At 43.2% G+C, this 22,439-nt stretch overlaps 1 protein-coding gene across 2 annotated transcripts in view; it reads right to left on the reverse strand.

Moving 5' to 3' along the window:
* Positions 1 to 1,157: 1,157 nt before the first annotated feature.
* The window catches only part of BCR (BCR activator of RhoGEF and GTPase), a 131,045-nt gene continuing 109,763 nt past the window's right edge, over positions 1,158 to 22,439 (reverse strand). Inside the window, exons 1-8 of one of the 2 annotated variants that reach the window (XM_030582937.1) lie at positions 21,935 to 22,235; positions 19,308 to 19,367; positions 19,053 to 19,162; positions 15,099 to 15,238; positions 13,539 to 13,673; positions 12,477 to 12,582; positions 9,544 to 9,706; positions 1,158 to 8,236 (exon numbers count right to left, since the gene is read on the reverse strand). In XM_030582937.1, the coding sequence (XP_030438797.1) occupies positions 8,147 to 8,236; positions 9,544 to 9,706; positions 12,477 to 12,582; positions 13,539 to 13,673; positions 15,099 to 15,238; positions 19,053 to 19,162; positions 19,308 to 19,367; positions 21,935 to 22,096 (966 nt within the window). In that variant the 5' untranslated portion in view covers positions 22,097 to 22,235 and the 3' untranslated portion in view covers positions 1,158 to 8,146. Of the gene's footprint in view, positions 8,237 to 9,543; positions 9,707 to 12,476; positions 12,583 to 13,538; positions 13,674 to 15,098; positions 15,239 to 19,052; positions 19,163 to 19,307; positions 19,368 to 21,934; positions 22,236 to 22,439 lie in introns of those variants that run through there. The other variant, XM_030582936.1, reaches the window with a different exon arrangement.

The following is a 22,439-nucleotide window of genomic DNA, read 5'->3' on the forward strand; positions in this document are numbered from 1 at the left end:
CATTATAAAGATAAGATGCACCTGTCTCTCCCTCAGCCCCCCTTCCCCATCTGCTAGTCCCGGTGCTGCTGCTAGTACTGGGAGCCTCTCTTTGTTCTCTGCTCCAGCAAGGACTTGCAGGTGAGAGACTTCCTGCTGAATGCTTCCCCCAAGAAGGAAGTTCCTTTGTTGAAGGTCCCCGACAGGAGCAGAGGGCACCGAGATGCTCCCATCCTCCAGTACCAGCATAAGATGCAGACTCACAGGTAAGATACAGCTGATTTTTAAGCCTAGAAATGGGGGTCAGGGGAATGGCATATTGATTAAATTTCCCCCCCAAACACTCATAGCTCCCCATCTCTCACAGTTTGGGAGGGATTGTGCTATGGTTACTGAACTGCAAAAGGATGCTCTCTGATTGGCTCAGGGCCAGTCAGGGCACAGGAATTCCCAGTCAAAACTGGACTTTCAATTCCTGTACGCAGGGTAGACCTGGAAGAGGGAGCACATCCCCTTCCTTTATTAAAAGCAGAAGGGAGCTTCCCCTCCTCTTCCCGGCTCAGGTAAGCAAGCAGTACTCACCCAGAGTTGCCCACCTTCTTGACTGGTGTGTTGGGAGCTCCCTTTCCTGATTCAATGTACTTCAGTCACTGTACAGCAAAGCCGCAAGTCCCTCCACTTTGATTAAATATTGCCATCCATATGCCCACAAACCATGGCTGTCTCAGTGTAATTTGCAAGATCCTCAGGTCAAGGACCATGTCTTTATTCTCTCTGCAAAGTATCACGTGCACCCAACTGCTCTATAGTGTAGTGTTAAATGATGAAGTTTATGACTGGTTTAGTTTTGAGGCAATACGCCTATAACAAGATTGGCATAGCCCTAAAATAAACTCTTCTGCACCTGTCACTTGTCTGCATGTACATCTCACAGCAGCTTCCATTTAACTCAGCAGTAATTGTAACCTGGGTCATGGAGTTCATTTAACCCAGCATCCTATTACATCTTGCAGTTACGAAGTGTCCACAAGGTAGCACGTGATAAAAATCCAAAGATTAAATTGTACATCATAAGCTTTTATCAAATGCCATTCACACATTATCAAATGCCATCACGCATTCAGTTCAACCTTCATGGCCCAACGTGTATTTAAATAAGACCAATGGAACCTGGAAAACACAGAGACAGGAGATTTTATTTAACCTTGTGTACAAACAACGGCTTAAAAAGCCTTAGATTTTTATTTCCAAATACAGTTTTTGGATCCTTTTTTACGCCATTTATCTTCAGAAAATTTAAAAAAATCCAGCATGACCATTTAAAATTTTTTTTTCTCTACTGCATTCTTTGGGCCTAATCCTGAGAGCTTTTGAGCTCAGCAAGTCTCATTAATTTCAGTGGGAGTTATGTGTACTCAGTACCTTTCAGGATCAGGGCATTTATTCAGTTTTTGAAAACAGAGCACTAATTGGGTATTGAAGCACTAACAATAGCATTATAAAATGTCAAAGCAGAGTCTTTAACATGAAACATGGCGGTATTAAACAATGCAGACAATATTAGCTCTACGGTGAAACTCAAATTACCCACCACCAATAAACGAGTTTCTTCTACACCTCATACTTTAGCACTAATTATATAATTTAATTGTATTTATATTTAAATAAATAATTTTATTATCTGCTTTTCTTTGAACTCTGCATGGATTATAAACACTTGCAACAGTAGAGATAAGAACAAACTACACAAGTTACATAGGCAAGAGAAAGCTTGGTTTTTATTTTTATTTTTTTGCTAAACAGACACAGAAAGGACAAATTTCACAACGTCCCATTCTGAGATTTTCTTTTTAAGTTCACTATTTCATTCTGACTTCCTCAGTTATCCAACATCCTTCTCTTCCAGTTTTAGTATTTCATAGTCACTTGTAGTATTAAGATCTTAGCTTGGATACTCATAATTGGAAACATCTACTCTGGTGTAGATAACAGTTTTACCCAATGCTCCTACGTTGCAGTTGTTGTGCAGCATTCTCAAGCATTTAAAAGTTGATGAGAAGGCCAATCCAAGACATCAAGCTGTGAGTATCTTAAGAAGGGATCAGGTAGGGGATAGGCTAGGAAGTACTGCTGTGAAGGATTTGCTATGGCTCTTTCTGCATTAAGTATTTGAAGCTGTTTTCAAATACGGTTTTAGTTTACCATGACTGACACAGTTTATGTCTGCACCCAAATTCATTACTGCAGGCCCAGTTGCTTCCTCAATGGGCCTAAAAGGGAGGAAATGTGAGGTTCTTTTTGCAAAGATTGATGCTTGATGATTCCATTGGGGGTGGGGGAAGAGGTGGATTTGCTCCTCTACTGAACAGGCAGTGAGGCCCACACTTAAACTCCATACATCCCTTGGGAGACGTGGGGATCTGGGGAATCAATAGGTGATCAAGGCCATATGCGTGGAAGCCCTGTCCATTATCTGTGCAGGAACCCCAGACTCACAGAGTATCTTCCATGGCATCTACTGGGATAAGCAGGGGGGTGCTGCCACTTAGGCAACTCAACTCCCCTTCCATGCAAGAAGGTATGTTCCACACACACAAGGTCCCCTCCACACATAAATTAGGAAATAAGACTAGGCCTGTGATACAACTGCTTTCAGAATCCAGGCTATGGAGTAGCTAGATGGTTAATCTGGAGCACATCTTGGGCTAATATGACTTAAAAAATAGCCTGTCTCCACTGGACTGAGAAACTGCAATGGCTGTTCTAACAGCCGTCATACTGGTAAATCCATGTGGAATGTTTTTGACAACAGTATTTGAACATAACTGTAGTTAGTATATAGCAAGCTCTAGAGCAGATAGGGCCCAAGACACTACTCCTGTGCTGGGGCACTTTGTTGAAGTACTGTAATTTTCAGACATGTTTAAAACATGGATCCTTAAGGGTGTAAATGCAACCAAACTGTCTTAATCATGTCTCTAAACAATGGTGCAGCCCTGCAAGTCCAAAACAGTAGCACAGTTGGTCCAGTGTACATTCAAAAGTCTAAACTATATCAGACATATCAGGGAACAGCCATACTATAACTGGGTCTGCCAATATGACAGTTTACACACTGTACATGGACATTAAGTCGCTCAAATTTCTGCTAGAAAAGAGATGCTTCTTTCTCCTTTCAGGGTAGAAGGAAAGCCAAGGACATGGAAAGTATATGTATAGATCACCTGCATATGCATTATTTTACAATGGCCTCACCTAAGATTTCAGTACAGTACAGTAGTGCAGAGACTCGGCAACAGGGATGGGGGAGAATAGTATGAGTCACTGCCATATTTTCTGCTTGTTGGCAGTTCCATTGCTATGTTTTGTGTGCCCTAGAGAGGCAGACTGGACTTCCTAGAGATGTGCCTAGCAGAGATGATGACTCAGGATGTTTGTTAGCCTCCATATCAAGCTTGTTTTAGTCCTACTGCTGTGAACACTTCACAATTATTGTATATTGTGACATTTTATGCTCTCAGTGTTGAGGTTGGCTTTTTTTTTTTAAATCAACTTCCAGGTGATTTTGTAGTTCTGGACTGGGTTTTCTGAGCTTTTTCTCCCTTCCTTTTTGTTGTTACAACCACTAATGTATAGAAGCTCCCCCACCCATATTTGAGGACAAGTGACCTATCATTGGAATGTAACAGCTTCCAGTAGCAAGAGAAAAGGATTACAGCACATCATAAGTGGTAGACTAAGTGCTGAATACAATAACATTTTAGTTTACTGACAATACAATCTTAGCTCAGCGTACGTCTAGGGGTATGAGTTTTTTCTGTGACTTAAGGAGAGGGGATCGTTTTCTCTTTTGCCAGACCATGTGATTTATGTGATTCCTAATCATGCTTCTCTCATGTTTTTATTGTTCATATTCAAAAATCGGTGGGGCGTGAGGGTGGATATTAATTATTATTCCGCTATAAGAGCTTTCTTTAAAGGAGATTTCCTTTGATTTTGAGGTCAACCTAGGTACCCTTAATGAAAACTTTTATATACTGAGCCTTAACACTCACTTTTCATTCTAGCTTTAACACTAAACCGGAGACCTCAGTGTCTGAATGCTAAGTAACTGATTCAGAAGACATATTTCTTCAAGGCACATAAGCACAATGTGAACGCTTCTGTCTTCCTGTAATAAAATTCTTCCTCCTTTGAAATTCCGAGTGGAAAAGGGAAAGGGCAGAGTTCATTTGAACATTTCAAATTCTTTTTAAAAAAGTTTCCAAAGTGGGACTGCAGCCCCCAAAATAATGTCATCTTAGTACATATGTAGGCACTGAAATAAGTGATGGACAAGAGGGTGTTATTTTCCCATTGTTAAGATGCAGGTTTTAAGCACCTTCAAAGGCCATGGTGATCAATTTACACTTAAGCATTTTCAAGGAATGGCACAGTTGAGAGAAGTGAACACATACCATAATGCCTGTAAGTGTTGCAGTGGGTAATGAGCAAGTTAGGAGATCCTTTATACACTTTACAGAACATCACATTTGTTTAAATGAACCTATACAGAAAGTGAACATAACAGTGTATCAGTGGATCAGATTAGGGAACAGTTAAAATGAGTAAGTAGTGTAAAAATACTGCATCTCCATTAACAGATTCCACGGTTGCACCACCTAGTGACCTACAGAAACATTGCAGTTTCACATCACATGCTACATATTGATTGCCCTGTACTTCACTTAGCAATTGAAGCTCAGAATCAAGGCAGGCAGTGAGCATCAGTGAAGGTAATCAAGTATAGCTGTATTTTGCCTTTAGCTGATACATGAAAATTAGCAGCATATAAAAGTACAGCCTGATTTAGCCTAACCACTATCTCACCTCTTTAAATTGTGCAAGAGTAAAATTCACCAGCAGCATTTCAATGACTATGTTTCAATTTGGTTTCAACTAAGACACTTGCCCCAATACGAAGTGACACACACACACACAAAGATGAAACAGATCTAAGTAATTTTTATCAATCCTCAAAAGCTACTTTTCATAGTTTATTTGCCCATTTTACTCAACATTACTGTACTTTGCTGGTTTAAAAGCCTACTCAACATTTAAAATAAAATAAAATCGAAAGGAACAAAACTAAAGCTATTTCTGAATAAAGGAGAGACTGTTGCTTTTTTTTTTTTTTTTTTTTTAAAAACAAGTGGTGATACACAGACTGGATTTTGGCCTAAGCTAGGTGGTGCCCATCACTTTTTGTTTAGTGTGGCTTAAGAATCTTAATGGATCACTAGGCAGAGGACATAATCCTTTTGTGAATTCTGAATTTCTCAAAGCACAGTCCATTTGTAAAGCTTACAACGCTAGCGGAAGCTCAACTACTCCATTCTCAAAGTTCAAATAAATCAACGGTCTCACCCTCATCATAGGATGTGCTATTTCTCCAGCCCAAAATTACCAGCTTTGGGGAAAACTTACACTCATATTCAACTGAAATACTTTGTGTGTTACGTTAAATTAACTACAAAAAGTCTTCTCATCCACATGCCTGCATGTTAGATAGGGTTACAGCAGAATCAAGCATTGTATTATACTGAAAAACTAAAAGCAACAACCTGTAACAGTAACCAAAGCAGAAGCAATTTTCTTATTGTTACACAATATAAATTGGTAACTTAAAATTATACTTCCTATATAAATAAAAATAAAAAGTCAGGCAAAAGTAAATTGGCACAGTCATTATGGTATTGCTTTCCAGTTTAAACACTGCAAACTGCACCCACAGATTACAAAGACCAAAAGGGGTAAATGATCACCAGTGACTGGAGTAGAATTTTTGAACTAGAAAAACCTGCAGTGCTGATGCCTCAAAAATATCAAACATTTGAATTTTGTAAAGGAGTGGGTGGTTGTGCAGCTGACTAAGAGGATTGTTACAGAGCTGCTATTTAAAAACAAAAACAAGTACATAAAAGCAGAAAACTATGGAGTGTGTTACTGGTCTGTAACCTTTTCTTGAGACAGTATCTTTCAGGATTGCCTAGTTTTACCTTTAGTTTTATAAAAGGCCAAAATTAAAAAAACAAAACAAACAACCCATTTTTAAACCAAGTTTTTGTTTCCCTTCGCCCTGCCCCTGCAAGCACCTCCTAATACACACACTTTTCTGTCTCAGAGGTTCGAATAGCAAGGGGGTGTAGAAGCTGGAATGTAGCAAAAATACAGTCGAGCGATTTTCTAATTGTACATTACAACACACAGAGATTTGCTTCCAGACCTAAGAAAAGAGGGGTGCTAAACAATAGTAAATGCCTATAAGAATTCTTATAATAGCATGCAAAATGCTGAGATACTCACAAAATCGAAATAATTTATATTTTTCTTTTGAATTTCCCACTTCACAGTACAACAACATCTATTATGCAGCAGTCAATTATGTTGACTGCTAAATAGTTCTCCCTTTTTTTTTTTAATTTTTATTTTTTTCTCTCTCTCATTTGGAAGATTCCTCTTATTTATTTGAGCAGAGAGTTCTGAGACCTTCAGAAAATTCGGCATAACAAGATTTGTTTTTTCTCTTTAGTATTCTTCTCCCCCCCCATACTGCTTATGATTCAGCTATGTGGGTCGTTAATTTTAAAATTTGCTTTTCTCCCCCTTCTTTCTCTTGTCTTCAGACTGCTCTTTTCTTCAAGCCAGGGTGTTGATGGATGGTTGCAACTAAAGTGGATACTGCATAGTGAAGTGGGTAGCACAGGCTAAGGGAGACTCTGATGCAGCTGAAACCTCTCCCCAGATGCTTGGCACATCTGTTTCATGACCTGAATAGTCTCCTCTGGTCATGAGACCATGCAGTTAGCTTATGCTTACAATTCCCAAGGCAAATACTGTTCCCACTTACACCCATGGAACTCTACTGACGTCAGTGTGGTCGCACAGGTGTAAGTGGAGTGAGTATTAGGTCCCACCTGGTGTACTGCTATGTGTAGCTTTATAGAAATTTCTGCACTGCTCTTAATTCCAACAGGGTAGAAATTTCTGAAGAATACAAAACGCTACCTGTTAGCAGATTGTCCATACAGTACATTGTGACATAGCCTATCAAAGTATTTGCATCTATCAGAAAAAGACTCTTGTAGAAGCAACATACAAAGCTTCAAAAAATTCAAGTATCAAAAATGTCATTTTGATAAAAGTTTCAATTAAGCAGCCAGCAAGAAAGACAGCTGTTGATTTTTTGTCCCCAAATGCTTGAAGATACTTCAGTACATGTTTGTAGTGCTTATTTTAGCACAGGTATTAACATCTGTTTGTGTGGAGAGCTAGGAGTTTCCATTCAATTTCGAAGGTCCCAAAGAATGTAGCAACCAATTTTGGACAACACTGCCTCTGCATTATAAACAACTAAGTGAGCTTTTCTTTCATGTACTGTACTTATCTGTTGTATAATGCAAGTGGGTCTGGCTCCTTTGACACCAAAAGAAAAGGTCAGAATTGCAACAAAGAGACAAGAAAAGGATACCCCCTTTCCTAGAGTTTGTACAAACATTTACAAGGGAAGGGGTAGGAGAGAGACAAAAAAACAACAGGTCCAGTTGCACACAAAACTTCTAGTTTATTTTTCAAAAACCCCGTTCAAATCAAGACTTGAATTTCTCAGTGGAGGAATCAAAGATCCCCTTGCTGAATGATACTATTCTCTGTGGCCCAGAACAGTACTTTAAAACAGCAGTTATTAAAGACACACTTGTGATATAGCCTTTAATTCCCCTTTCACCCCAGAAGGGCATTCTGACAAGTGTTCACGTAGAAAGCTTGAAGCTTCTTGATGATAAATTTCATCCATAAAAATGAGGAATACCTTCTCACCTTCCCAAGAGCAACAACTGCACTCTGTGTTGCATTTGTTAAAGTGTCTGTTGCTCCTTCTAGTGGAGCCTTTCAGTACAGCTCCATGTCCAGTCCAATTCTTCCCTATTCTATAGATCAAAACTAGAGGGAGTTTCTCCTTATTCTTCAGCTTAGCTCTGTTTGACAAACAGCAGAAGCACTGAAGGCTATGCTTCCTCATGACGGGACCAGGCCAGTAATGTCTGAAGAAGAAACAGTTCTCCTGTTCTCAGACTGGCAGGTTCACACCAAGAACAGTTGTACAAGCCCCTTTGTTGTGACCAGACTCCTACACCTCGGTGGAAAAGAGGATGCTTTGCCTTTTGCTGTCTGGGGTGGGGATAGTCTCCAACTGCAGGAAGTAAAGAAGAACTTGAACCTGGAAGAAGGAAAGAAGATGAAATCATAAATCAGTCTTATATTGCAGTGCACAGTGAGATCATGAATATTTAGTAAACTTCAATGTTTCAGTGGCTCTCCCTTCATCCTACATGTTAAACTCAGGTACAGTGAAGCTATCAATATTCCAGATCAGCAGTTTCGAAATCTTTCTGGATTACTAACTCACCTTTAGCAAAGCCAGAGAATCCAACAGTCTAACCTGCTTAACTAGCATGCATATTGGAAATGCCTACAATACATTTTGGCAGCTATCAGTGGACAAAAAATTCTGGAACCAGCAAAAAGTCTCTCTGAATGTTGGCACACATGGTAAAGTGGAAGAGAAAGAAGCATCGTGGAAAGCACCAACAATTAGAGCTGACTGAATAACTGATTTTTTGGTTTGATGGCAGTTTTGAAAAATTGAAAATAAAATCTGAGTTGGCTCGAACCAAAACAAATATTTTGGAATTTCTGGTGAATCAAAAAAGTCCATTTTAGGTCTGTTCCAGAGCAGGGATTCAAACCTGGGTTTCCCACATCCCAGGGGAGTGTCCTAACCACTGAACTAAAGGTTATAAGGAGTTGCCACAGCACCTCCTGTCCCTTCTTGTTTTCTTTCTATCGCCATTTTATGACTCAGTGAAAATATCTGTCTCAAATTTGCAAACAAACAATTTCAGGTCAATTCAAAGAGAATTTTTCATCAGATAAACTATTTACCTGAAAAATGTCATCCAGTTGTACCAATAATCCATTAGCCCTAGAACCAGTTACTAAGCCACTGTGAGATGTGTGTTCCCTTGTCACCTAAATACACACAGAGCTCGGATGAACAGTTGATGTGGGTGCACCAAAATGTTAGTGCTAGGAACCGAGTTGGCCCAGAAATATGCTGAACTGTCTGAGCAAACACTGCCAAACTTGGTTTAAACGTGGTGCTGAGCCTCACATGGTTGAAAGTTGCTTGGTAGATTAACCCTATGGTTAGCAGGGTAGTTTATAGTAGGGTAGTTTATAGCACTGATTGTGTTATCATGATTTTTTTAAAATAATCCTCATTCACACTGAACATGCTGTTCTAGATAAACTGTGCTAGAAAGCCGGAATAAGAGCTCTGCATAGCTCAAAAGCTTCTCTCACTAATAGAAGTTCGTCCAATAAAAGATATTACATCACCCAACTTGGAAAACAACTATTAAGGATGGTTCTGCCCAAAGCCTCTTGGAATGACTGTAAGTAGCCCAGTTCTGGACAAAGAGGCTAAGATATCTATCAGATTAATTAAAATATTTAGTTTTTTACCTGGGACATGACTTCTAGTGACCAGCTATCAGTCATTGTTATAGGTTGGGTTGGGTTAGCAGGAATCTTACTGTCCTTCTCTGAGGGTCTGAGCAGCGTTGGTCCAAAGACAGTTGCCAGGTTGTGCAGGGACATCTTGTTGATGCTTTCTCTCTCGGCAACCCTAAGAGGAAAAAACAATGGAGAAAGAGGGTGTTTCTACATTCTGTGGCTCAAAGAAACATTCCTATTAAGGAGGTTTAATTTTACCTACTTTTAAGAGGTTTTAGATACAGACATTCACTAAGCAACTATACTAATTATGTCTCATTCATAGATTCTAAGGCCAGAAGGGACCATTGTGATCATCTTGTCTGACCTGCGTAAAACAGGCCATTAGACTTTCTCAAACATTTATTATTTGTATTATAGTAGTATTTTGGATTAGATTATTGGATTAGATGCTGTACAGTCACGGGGGCTTGTCTAAGTGCACTATCTGTGAGGATCCTGCTGCCATGCTCTACAAATTCTGTAGTGTGCTTTAATCTAACCCCATTTCAAAGTGCGCAGCAGCAGGGTCCACACGGACACTAAGGGTATGTCTACACTACGAAATTAGGTCGAATTTATAGAAGTCGTTTTTTTAGAAATCATTTTTATAGTCTGTTGTGTGTATCCCCACACAAAATGCTCTAAGTGCATTAAGTCAGTGGACTGCGTTCACGGTACCAAGGCTAGCGTTGACTTCTGAAGCGTTGCCCTGTGGGTAGCTATCCCACAGATCCCGCAGTCTCCATTGCCCATTGGAATTCTGGGTTGAGATCCCAATGCCTAATGGGGCAAAAACAGTGTCACAGGTGGTTCTGGGTACATGTTGTCAGGCCCCCCTCTCCCTCCCTCCCTCCCTCCCTCTGTGAAAGCAACGGCAGACAATTGTTTTGTGCCTTTTTTCCTGGGTTACCTGAGCAGATGCCATGCCATGGCAAGCATGGAGCCCACTCAGCTCACCGTCACTGTACATCTCCTGGGTGCTGGCAGACATGAGACTGCATTGCTACACAGCAGCAGCTCATTGCCTTTTGGCAGCAGATGGTGCCTTATGATTGGTAGCCATTGTCGTCGTATTCCTGGGTGCTCTTTTAGCCGAGGTCGGTTGGGGCGCCTGGGCAGACATGGGAGTGACTCAGCCAGGTCATTCCCATCTTCTGCCGAGCACCCAGGAGATGATGATGGCTAACAGTCGTACTGCACAGTCTGCTGGCAGCCTAAGACATAAAAGATAGATGGAGTGGATCAAAACAAGAAATTGACCCGATTTGTTTTGTGAAATCAGTGGCCTGCTAAACCCAGTGTTTTGAGTTCAATCCTTGAGGGGACCATTCTGTGTGACAGTTGTTTGTGTTTCTCCTTGATGCAAAGCCACCCCTTTTGTTGATTTTAATTCCCTGTAAGCCATGTCGTCAGTTGGCCCTCCCTCTGTCAGAGCAGTGGCAGACAATTTTTTCGCGCAAAACCAGGTGAGGAGGCGACGGCCGCCGCACTGTGACGAGAGTGGTGAGGACATAGACATGGTCATAGACTTCTCACAAAGTACGGGCCAGGCAATGTGTCCTGGCAATGTGCACATCATGCTGATAAGCTCTGCATGGTTACCTGTGCTGATCAGCTCGCCACACTGGCCAAACAGGAAATGAAATTCAAAAGTTCGCGGGCCTTTTCCTGTCTACCTGGCCAGTGCATCTGAGTTGAGAGCACTGTCCAGAGCGGTCACAATGGTCCTGGAGGCCAATACCGTCAAATTGCGTCCACACTACCCCAAATTCGACCTGGCAAGGCCGATTTCAGTGCTAATCCCCTTGTCGGAGGTGGAATATAGAAATTGATTTTAAAAGCCCTTTAAGTCGAAAAAAGGGCTTCGTCGTGTGGACGGGTCCAGGGTTAAATCAAGGTAACGCTGCTAAATTTGCCCTAAAGTCGTAGTGTAGACCAGGCCTTAGTGCACGGCCCATTAGTGTGGGGTAGATTTACACCGCAGCTGGGTACTAAACCCAGATCTCCTGGACCAGAGCCTTAACCACAAGACCATCCTTCTCTACAGATACGTTCCTTAGCATGAACAAAAAGCAAATACATGAATATTAAAAAAATTAATTTCTTAAATGAAAATACTGTGCAGGTAATAAACATGCTCATTTAATGAATACTAAGGTGCTCCAAGCACTGTACCATAATCTTGTAGAAATTACAAACACACAAATCACCATATAATAAAATCCCCCTGAAAAAATGGCAAAGAAATAAGACCCAAAAAAGGCATTTAAGCAAGGAGGAGGATAAAGGAAGAGAGACATCTAACTATGGGGTGACAGTAATAAGCACCTTTGAAAATGGAAGGTTTAAAGATGTTAAACAGTTAGGAAGACTGATACAGCTAGGAAGGGAGAGTGAATTCCATATGGCAGGCCCCACACAGCAAGGAACAATCTCTTGCCAACACAAGATGTATTGTTGCAATTCCTAAAAGATGGGTGGTGTTAAAGTGCAAATACCTGGTAAACATACTCAAGACTTAAGTTTTATGCCATTTACTGTGTTCTGTTACTTCTTTCACAGGCAAGTGTGATTTTATGGAGATATTATGGATGTGCTTCGGGGCTGGGGGAGTGTGTGTATGTGTTGCAGATCATATTTTCACTGTAAAGATCTTTCTCATCCCTTCCTTGGGAACAATTCATAATGGCTTCAGTAACAGTGAGCATGGGAAACAGGACGTAGCACTTTACCAGGCCTATTTTACCTGCATTACTCAATACAGATTAAATGAAAATGAAAATCAGTGAAGGTGCTCTTTGAGTGACACAGCACATCTCCAAGAAAGGGGCACCTCTCTCCATGGCATTTGGAACTGATTTACACACGAAATGCACCTGTCTAAAGGGTGTGTGTGTTACCTTTTTAAATGGTCCAGAAGGAAAAGGAATGTCACGAGGTTGGGTTCTGGAAGTGAGAGCAGTAAATTCAGCATGCAGCTTTCCTTTGCAACAGGGTCTGAAAGTGCTATGGGAGGAGAGAAAAAAAAATAAAAGGAAGGGAATAAGAGTTTTACTGACAGTGTAAGAAATGAGAAAATATTGGTGACGCTTAATGTGCTTCAATTGCATTATAGAGACAAGAGGCTCAGAATTCAATCCAGGCACAGCCTCACTCCCCCTCTGAATTCAGTTCTCCCGTTAGACAGGTGATGGAGAATCCTTCCCTCTGTGCAGGAGACCACAACTGCATTCCAGACTCAGAACACTTAGGCCTTGTCTACACTACCAGGGTAAATTGACCCAAGTTACGCTACTCCAGCTATGTGAATAACGTAGCTGGAATCAGCGTAGCTTAGATCAACTTACTGCATTGTCTACACCACACTGTGTTGACGGGAGATACTCTCCTGTCAACATACCTCACTCTTCTTGTACTGGTGGAGTACCAGAGTCAACCAGAGAGTGGTCTGCAGTGGATTTAGCGGGTCTTCACTAGACTTGCTAAAATCGACCCCCACTGCATCGATCACAGCAATGTTGGTGTAGACATGGCCTAAGATGCCTCCCTTCTGGGTCAACACAGGAGAGCCAATCCCAAAGCAGATTTATCTCCTTTGCAGAGTGAATAGTACAGATACCACTTCAGGGCCTAAACAAATAGGATTTCTCTTCTCTTAATTAGGTAGGTAATGTCTTTCGTAGAACTTGAGCTTTTCCATTCTTGCAGGTAAGTGAAGCCACTGCCCACACTAAAACCTGCACATAAGGCAAGATTCGAATTCTCTGCTGAGCAACTCGTGAGCCAAAGAAATAGACCCGGCCTCCCTTCTCTACAGTCTGTCACGGGGCTTCCTTCTAATATTAGAAATATTATTTTTCGTAATGAGTAAACTCCCTTCCTAAGGCTTCAGGAGCAGCCTCTTAGAGAAGAGCATCGTAACACTTAGCACGATGGTATAAATGATTTCTTCTATTACACACCAATGCCCTCAGCAAAGTTGGGGTACAGTTCGTCTGTGAAGAGGGGTTCAGGCAGTTCTCTGAAGTATAATTTTAATGTCCCTGCAATGGCATTAACATCCATCTCGCTCATCATCACGGACACATCTTTGTTGTCTGTAAGAGAAAGCAAGGAGACATACAGGTACTGAAGCTGGCTGGTCCTTCAGTCATTCCTTATTCTTGTTCTCTTTTTTGGTTCCCCCTGTTTATCCTATTTATCTTCTCTCCCTACCCAAGTAGCTGACACTCATCACCTGTAGTCACTTTGCTCAGGTTGGTTGCTGAGTTCTCCATTTATATTATCCCAGTGCCGCTTAATAGTTCAGAGTAGCTATAATGTGACCACTTTGCAGCTAGACCCCCAGTACAGCCAGGACGACATCTAGCTTTACATCTGCTGGGAGGACGACGCAAGAAAACCAACGTAGCTTTACCTAGAATTACTTCTGCTGTACCAGTGTCATGGGCTGGATCCAACACTCAGTGAAGTCAATGGGAGTCCTTCCAATGTCTTCAGTGAGACCAGATCAAGCCCCATATGAGGCTGAGCCAGAGTAAGAACGATTTTCAGTTTCCTAATAATATGTTGTATAACAATTAACAGCAGCCACTTCCCCATCTGGAACTCTAGTACAATCAGAAGCACCCCTCAGCCTCTCCCAGTTAAGCAGAGTTCAAGAGACAAAAATCAAGCAATTTAGGTCAAACGCCTCCACTCACCAAAAACAGCCTCATATGAAATGTGTTTGCATTTACATAAAAATAGCATTTTTTAAAATGTAAATCATCCCTCCCTCCCTCCCCCATGGTGTTGGAAACCCAGAAAGCACGTGAGGACATTCTTTAAAGTGAAGCAACAACATGAGCCCCTTTTGCATCCAAGAGTCTCAAAATGCTATACAGAGCTCGGCAAGTATCATCATCATCCCATTTTACAGATGGGCACACTGAAAAACAGAGAAAGCTTTGCTTGCCTGAGGCCACACAAAGCACTAATGCAAAGCATTGGGAAGAGAACCCAGGAGACCAGACTCTCAGTCACATTCCAGTAACCAGAATTTTCTGCTTCTCTATCCAATCCTTTAAAAAAAATTTCTTAAATGATTTTCATGTTGTCGGTGCTCTTTTAAACAAGAGTCTCAAACAACCGCGGGGACTTCCTGTTAATCCAGAATTCTCAATGACATTGTGGAAAGGAAGACTGCTGATTGCTCTCATTTCCCCTGAGGAAAGTGTCTGCCGTTTACCATGGCAAGGCCAGGCAAGGCAGGCAAAACCGCCATTTCAGGGCTACTGGGAAGAATAATCAGCGCATTTCTCAATACAAAGGTCCATTCCACTGAATTCCTCAGGTTAACATTTACAACTGGAAGACACTAATAAAAAACACACAGCCCAGGTAAGAGGATACTCCTTGCACCGGGGTCTCCACCTCTTCATGCTTCCTGGGCTACATGAGATTAAAAGAGCACGGTAACCTGAAAGGCGATCATAACTCAGGAGATAATGCAAAGGAAAACCTTAGAAGCAAATACTTACTGACATCAAAAGCAGCTTTCAAAGCTTGGATATCAGTTGCAACCCCAGAGACACGGTAGATGCCCACCTCCTCCATCCCACGTCGCTCTATCTCCTCCACACACTGGCGCACAATGTAAGGCACCTTTGATCTTTCTCTCCTTGAGAAAAACAGGAAGAAGAGTTCAGTGCAGCATAGGCCAAGAAAATACGGTTACCAGAGTTACATTAGGCACTGGATAAGATGAGACTGCTTGAGTGAAAGGAGCTCTAGGCCATGATTTTCACAAAGGACTGAGTGAGCACTCACGCTATGAAAATCCGCCCCTTTAAAAGTGTCTCAAATTGGGCACCCAAAATCACTAGTCACATAAGTGTTTAGGAGGTGCAGACTAGCACAGTGGTAAGGATGAAAAAGAGAGTTACCTTTTCCATAACTGGTGCTCTTTTGAGATGTGTTGCTCATGTCCATTCCATATTAGGTGTTTGCGCTCACCACATGCACCGGCGCTGGAAGTTTTTCCCTCAGCAGTATCTGTAGGGGACTGGCTCTGGCGACCCCTGGAGTGGCGCCTGCGTGGCATAGTATAAGGGGTGCCGCCAGCTCCCCGCACCCTCAGTTCCTTCTTGCTGGAAACTCCAACAGTGGGGAACGAGGGCGAATCATAGAATGGACATGAGTAATACATCTTGAAGAACACCAGTTATGGAAAAGGTAACTGTCTTTTCCTTCTTCGAGTGCTTGCTCACGTCCATTCCATATTAGATGACTCCAAAGCAGTACCCCTGGAGATGGGTACTAGGGTGGCGGCGGGTGGTGCTTATAACCCTTGGCTTATTTATGGGGCCAGTCCTGCTGAGGCTGGCACCCCTGGCTGCTGCGGTCTGAACCATTTACACACCAGGGCCGAGATGAAGAGACTCAGGGTTTTCAGGGTGGCGCAGGAGTCCTTGAGGCCATGCAACTTGCTGTCTGTTTGCTCCTCAAATAGGGCCCGACCATCAAAGGGCAGGTCCTGCAATGACTGTTGGGCCTTGGTGGACAACCCAGAGACTCACCACATGGAGATAGCGGAAGCCCTGGTGCAGGCAGCAGCATCTGATGCTGCCTGGAGGGCTGCCCTGGCCACAGTCGTACCCTCATAAAAGATTGCTCGGAACTCCTTGGAAACCTTGGGGAGCAACCCTTTGACCTTGGCATGGCTTGCCACATACTGAAGTCATATTGGCCAAGGAGGGCTTGGTGGTTGGCTACTCTCAGCTGAAGGCTGGAAGACGAAAAGATCCAGCCTCCTTGAGTCTTTATTTTTGGGGGTGGCTCTGGGCTTTCCTTGTGGCAAACCACCTCAACCACAAGGGAATTGGGGGCTGGGTGGGAGTATAGGTACTCTTGCCCTTTGGTTGACACAAAGTACTTATGTTTGACCCTTTTAAAGATAGGGGCCAGGGAAGACGGAGTCTTCCACAGAGCATTAGTGATTCTGGAGTTCCCTTCATGAAGGGGTAGGGCCACGCTGGCAAGAGCTGAGGACATCAAACAGAGAGTCCAAGGGCTCTTCCAGTGCCTCTGCCTGAAGCCCCAGGTTAGAAGAAACTCTTCAAAAGTTCCTGCTGCACCATGGCATCATCCCGAGTAACTAGGTGAAGGGGCCCCGTGATAGCCTTGTTTGGCAATGACGAGGATAATGCCACCTCCATTGGTGGTCCATCAGCTTGCTCCCTGGGTCCTCCTGGACCTGCGGAGTCACACCCCCACTAACGCCTGGAGCACTGGAGGGGGATGGGATACTGAGACCACTGACCTCTCCGAGGCTCCTGCTACTGATCGGGTAGCCTGGGAAGGCTGGGTGAGCCCCCAGGGGTTCCACGGGTACCATGGCGCTGGCCACTGCGCTTGGGGCCATGGGGCAGGTTTTGATACTGATAATATAGTCGGCACCACCGGTACCAGGGCTTGTCCCACAGTCAAGGAACCTTGCTCCAAGCTGGAGCTACCAGCAGAGCGGTCAGTACTAGGCCACTAGAATCGGGCTGAGGATCTTGTCCGACCCATGCTGGTCGCTGCATCCCGAAGAAGACGTGTCCGAGAAAGACTGTCGGAACTAACAAAGAGTTGAGAACTACTACTAAGGGTAACTAAGGAAATACTAACTATATACAACTATATTACAGATTTCCAAAGTCGCAAGGACTGAGAACGGAACAACGCTAGACGAAGCTGCAGCAGTTCCAGCACAGTCACTGACGGCAAGAAGGAATTAAGGATGGGGGGGAGCCAGCAGCGCCCCTTATACTGCACTATATGGGTGCCACTCTAGGGAGCACCAGAGCTGGCCCCCTATGGATTGTGCTGAGGGAAAAAATTCCAGCACCGGTGCATGTGGAGAGCACACACACCTAATACGGAATGGACATGAGCAAGCACCCAAAGAACCTTGCTTCATGTTAGAGGGTTTACTTGACCAAATCAGCAAATAGATTCACGAAAATACCGACACTGAACCAGCATCTTTCTATAGCCCAACACTGTTAAGAGAGGAAGAATATCCACTTAGGAAGTTCTGTAAAAAAACCCCTCCATTTTGAGAGCTCTGGGCTGTATAAAAATGGCAGAGGATACTGGTTATCATGAGCAAATTATTCCAGTCTCAAGGGTTTAACGTCGAGAATAGAGCTGGTGTCCTCTATAGCGAGACTTCTCTCAAATGATAACACTCACATCTATGCTCTGGGCCAGCAAAAGGCCCATGCACTGTACAAGTCCTACTTTACCCATATTGTGCAGACCAGGGGTTGGCAACCTTTCATAAGTGCTGTGCCGAGTCTTCATTTATTCACTCTAATTTAAGGTTTCACGTGCCAATAATACATTTTAACGTTTTTAGAAGGTCTCTTTCTGTAAGTCTATAATATATAACTAAACTATTGGTGTATGTAAAGTAAATAAGCTTTTTTAAATATTTAAGAAGCTTCAATTAAATTAAAATGCAGAGCCGCCCAGATGGGGTGGCCAGGACCCAGGCAGTGTGAGTGCCACTGAAAATCAGCTCGCGTGCCACCTTTGGCACACGTGCCATAGGTTGCCTACCCCTGGCATAGACCCTGAGCTGGTCCTTTTCACAGAGGGTGAATTTACTCTGTGTTCCTAGTTTAGGAAAATTTAGCAGCTAATTCCCCAAGAGCTCATCTGTTTTCAGCAATAGCAAGACTCATATACATCACACGATAGCTAGATTCTCATGGTCATATGAAAACTGTCCATAGAGAGCTTGTTCCTTTGTTTTCCTGAGTAGCTTATTTAATTTCTGTTTTTGTAGAGAGGTTATGAACTGGCTCATCTCTGCACATTCAATCCGAGAAGCTGCAGCCTTATAGAGAAGTAAGTATGGTGAGCTTGCAACGCTAGCAGGTGATTAGAGGATTCCTATGCATCCCTTAGAGAAATAGGGGTCATACTGCTATCCAGTTAATAGTAATTCCGTGGGGAGGAAGTACCATGTCTTCTAAATTACCTACCACGAACAAACAGGTTTCTTCTGGCAAACGATTCATGACAAAAGATCAGGGGTTAAAATAATACAAATGGCTCCAAACAGCTTGAACATTTCCGAGTATGGAAAGGAAATACTGTCGTTCAGTAGCTTTGGAAATTTGTGACCAAGTCAGCCAACTACAGAGGAAAAGGGACAGGGTGTTTCCGGAACACGGCAGAGTGAGAGATGTTGACGGTAAAAACACAGGGTTTCCAAGCAAGAGTGTGTGCACGCTGCTGGCTTTTGGAGGTTTTTTTCCATGCACAGGATGAAGCTGGGAGAATGCGAAATAGCTCCTGCCTGCAGAAATTGCCACGCGTTAGCCACACAAGGGCAAGAAAGTATCTGCATACCTCCATTCACTGAGGGCTTAAGTAGGTGCAGCTCCATTGACCTACTGGGTTTACAATAAAACAGAGAAAAGCGTGACCTGACAACTTACTTGGTGACAATGGCAATCTTGACTCCAAAGACCCCAGTCTGTTTACGAGATGGCATTCTTTTCAGACTAAACTCCCGGCTGGTAAATTTCACTGACAGCTTCACTTCAACCTGCAAGGATGACTTTAGTAGTTATTTTTCAAGCAATAAATGTTTTCTTTTGTTTTTCAAAATGTTATGACAAAGAACAGAGAGAATAAACCTGATACACAAGGTCAGGCAAGGAAGTAGTCCTAACAGTTTGTACTCTACTTACTCCATTCATTGAGATGACTGTGCGTTGCCAATCTTTATCCTGTAACACCTGCGGATCCAGCTGAAAAACATGGAAGTTGCTTGTGAGTTGAGAATTGGTTTCAGAGACTAAAATCAGCCAGTTTGAAGAATCTATACAAGTCTGCATGGCAATGCCTTCACGCTTACTTGCATTTCCACTGGGGAATCAGAAAAGCCCTGAGTTTCAGATGTCGGGTAACTCATACAGACTTCTGCACTCGAAGCAAGGCTGGGTATGGATCGCACATGTGTATGTGGAAACCCCAGTGTCAAATGTGCAATATCCACTTAATAACAAGAAAAACCTCAGAGAGCTAAAATGCTCTTCTAAAGCCAATAATCTCACCTTTGATAGAAAAGGAAATATTCACTGCCATAACATAGCAGCCATATTTAATAGGCAGCAGAGGATCATCCCACCCCAGCAAATCAGGAGTCAGGAAGGGAGAGAGTAGATTTTCTAAGAGGAAAGGGCTAAGATCTGAAACAGCGAGGGCTTGTTTCTCTCTGAAAAAACAGGTGAGCAAACTGCAGGTCCCAAACCCAAACTCAGGTCCCAAGTCCAAACGCTGGCACCAGCTTGGTCCAAAATAATACATTTCAAAGAATATTTTAACATTTATTTCCAAAGGTCGTGAACAACAAGATTAAGAACAGGAATTAGGGACTATTATATATGATTCCCAATTCCTTCCTGTTCCTGAGAGAGAGCGCGTTTCTCTCTGTCTTCTTATTTTAGCTTTAGAAACCTTTTCTGTGGGTGCAGTTTCATAGGCCCAGTGTACATAAAGTTTAAATACTGAGCTATTTACAGCCTTTTACATTCCCTCCATCAACTGGACATCCGAACTTTTCTAGCTCTTTTGTTCAACTCCTGCCAGTGAAACAGCTACCAAGGATGTTGAACAGACATTTATAAACATCTGCTCCAACAATCAGAAATTGCTGATGATTAGTAACTTATTACATCTTCAATAATAATCGTCTTGCCTCTATTACTTAGAATCTTTCTATCTCATCCATCAAGGTTCTCACAACACACCCATCACCACAGTTGCGGAGTACTCCGTATCAAGCGCTCTCCTTCCCCCATGCTGTAGGGCATTCTTATTTATTTATTTAAAAGCCTCTGATTTTGGGGGTTACTAAGTTCATCCACCTTACAGTCAGATTGTCTTCAGCTCTTGCATTCTGCTGTTTCCCCCCTCTGTGCCAGCCCACAGAGTTTTCTGGGAGTGGAGAGAGAAGTCTGCTACCCTGTCCAAACAGATGCTGCAGTCTACATGCAGAGGACATGTGGCAGAGATGGTGCTGCCTGAAGCACATTCCCTCCAAGAGCTACCCCCAGGCACTATGGCTCCCACACTGCCTCAAATGCAAGCAGGAGGCCAAATGCTACAATCTGGCCGAGAGGGAAATTTGGATCACAATTTCCCAGAGACAGGCAGGGCTGGAGTACTGTGGGATCATGATACTCAGCCCCAGGATGAAGTGAGAAGCGGGGCTTGAGAGAGTGCTTCGCCAGCATCTCTGTCAAGCTTCCCTAGCTCCGGAGCTCTGGGACAGTTTCCAAAAGGAGCTACATCCAGTTCTCCTGGGCTCCAAAGACATGATGACCCAATGCTGGGTCTGACAGTGAGAGAATGGAGGAGGACTATGCGGTGATCCAGGTGGGCTTATACAAGCTATCCAAAGAAATTAAGCACATACAGTGCTCAGAAAGAAATTACCACTTTTTAAAATCCTGCTCTGATTTTAGAATGAAGCAAGAGAAGAGCTGAATGGGAAAGCAGGCCAGAGATCACAGGAGAAGGTAGATATAGTGTCTTACTCTGGCCTGCCCTATTCTTTTTCACTTCAGCTCCAACACAAAGGGAGAAAATGCACTTGAAACTGAAAGAGTGACCCCTGTTACAAGAATCCACTGATCAAACCGCTCACAAATGAAATCCATTTGTAACGTAGCTTGATTTCTTTCAACAGGAAAGTTCCAAGGCTGGGAAATAGCTTGTCAGGTTCTATAGGAACATCCCCCAGCAAGGTCGGTGACATCTGTGAAACAGTCACCTCCAAAGAGCCACAACTGGCTCAGACTGAACTTACAGAAAAGGAACAACAGTTTGAACATGGAGCTATACCAGCAATTAGAATCTGACAAAATGAATCTGTGATTCCCAACATGGCTTTGCAATACCAAAGTCTATTCCCTGAAAAATGCAAGGCAAGGGGCGGGCAAGTGCACTTTCACCTTGAGACGCACAGGTTCAAATACACCTTCATGCACAAATGAAAAGGAATTTAGTAACTAATTCTAATCCGATACCCCATCAGCCCTGCCTCCCCGCCCCCCCAATATAACAGCACTGGCATCTCATTGCACAGTGGAGGATGAATGCTAGATGAGCAGGGTGATGCAATCCACAGTATCCTTGACTCTACCGAGTATGTTCAGCCTCTCCTTTTCCTAAACCCTAATCCCCACTTCCAACACACAGGAAAAGATGCTGCTGTCAGTTACATACATGAAAGCCCACAGAGAAAAGCTGCTTCTTCTCCTATGTTTCAGAGACCCCAGATAAGAAGAGGAGGCGAGAGAGTCAAGCCCACCTTTTCTCTGCGTACTTTGTTACGGACATGAGTCCACAGCGCGGTGTTGCCGGCATGTGAGTGTTTCCCCACTGAATCTGCCTGGCTCCGATAGGTGCAGCTCTGGTAGAAATATCTGAAGATCCCTTGCATAGTGTAGTCGGCAACCAGCAATTCCCACATTGTGGCTGCACTGTGTCTGAAGTTAACAAGGCTAGTTGTGCCAAGTCGCTGTTACTTAAGCAGCCCCAGACTCTACACTTAGCCAAGAGGTTTTTGAGGAGACTTTTTCCGGAAGGCCTGCCCCCTCCTGTCAGGCTGGCCACGTCACCGCCAGGCAGCCACAATCTACATCATTCCCACCCACGCCGCAAGAATTTCCAAGCTGGAAGAATTTTGCAGTGTGAGAGGTTTCTTTCAACAAACACATTCCCTTCCCAGGCTCAGGAGGAAACCAGTTCTGAAATGTTTGGTTTCCTGTGCAACACAGCTGAGCCCAGCCAACTGCAATGGCCTTTCACTAAGG

Source organism: Gopherus evgoodei, chromosome 13, assembly GCF_007399415.2.
Source record: "Gopherus evgoodei ecotype Sinaloan lineage chromosome 13, rGopEvg1_v1.p, whole genome shotgun sequence".
Classification (NCBI taxonomy): domain Eukaryota; kingdom Metazoa; phylum Chordata; order Testudines; family Testudinidae; genus Gopherus; species Gopherus evgoodei.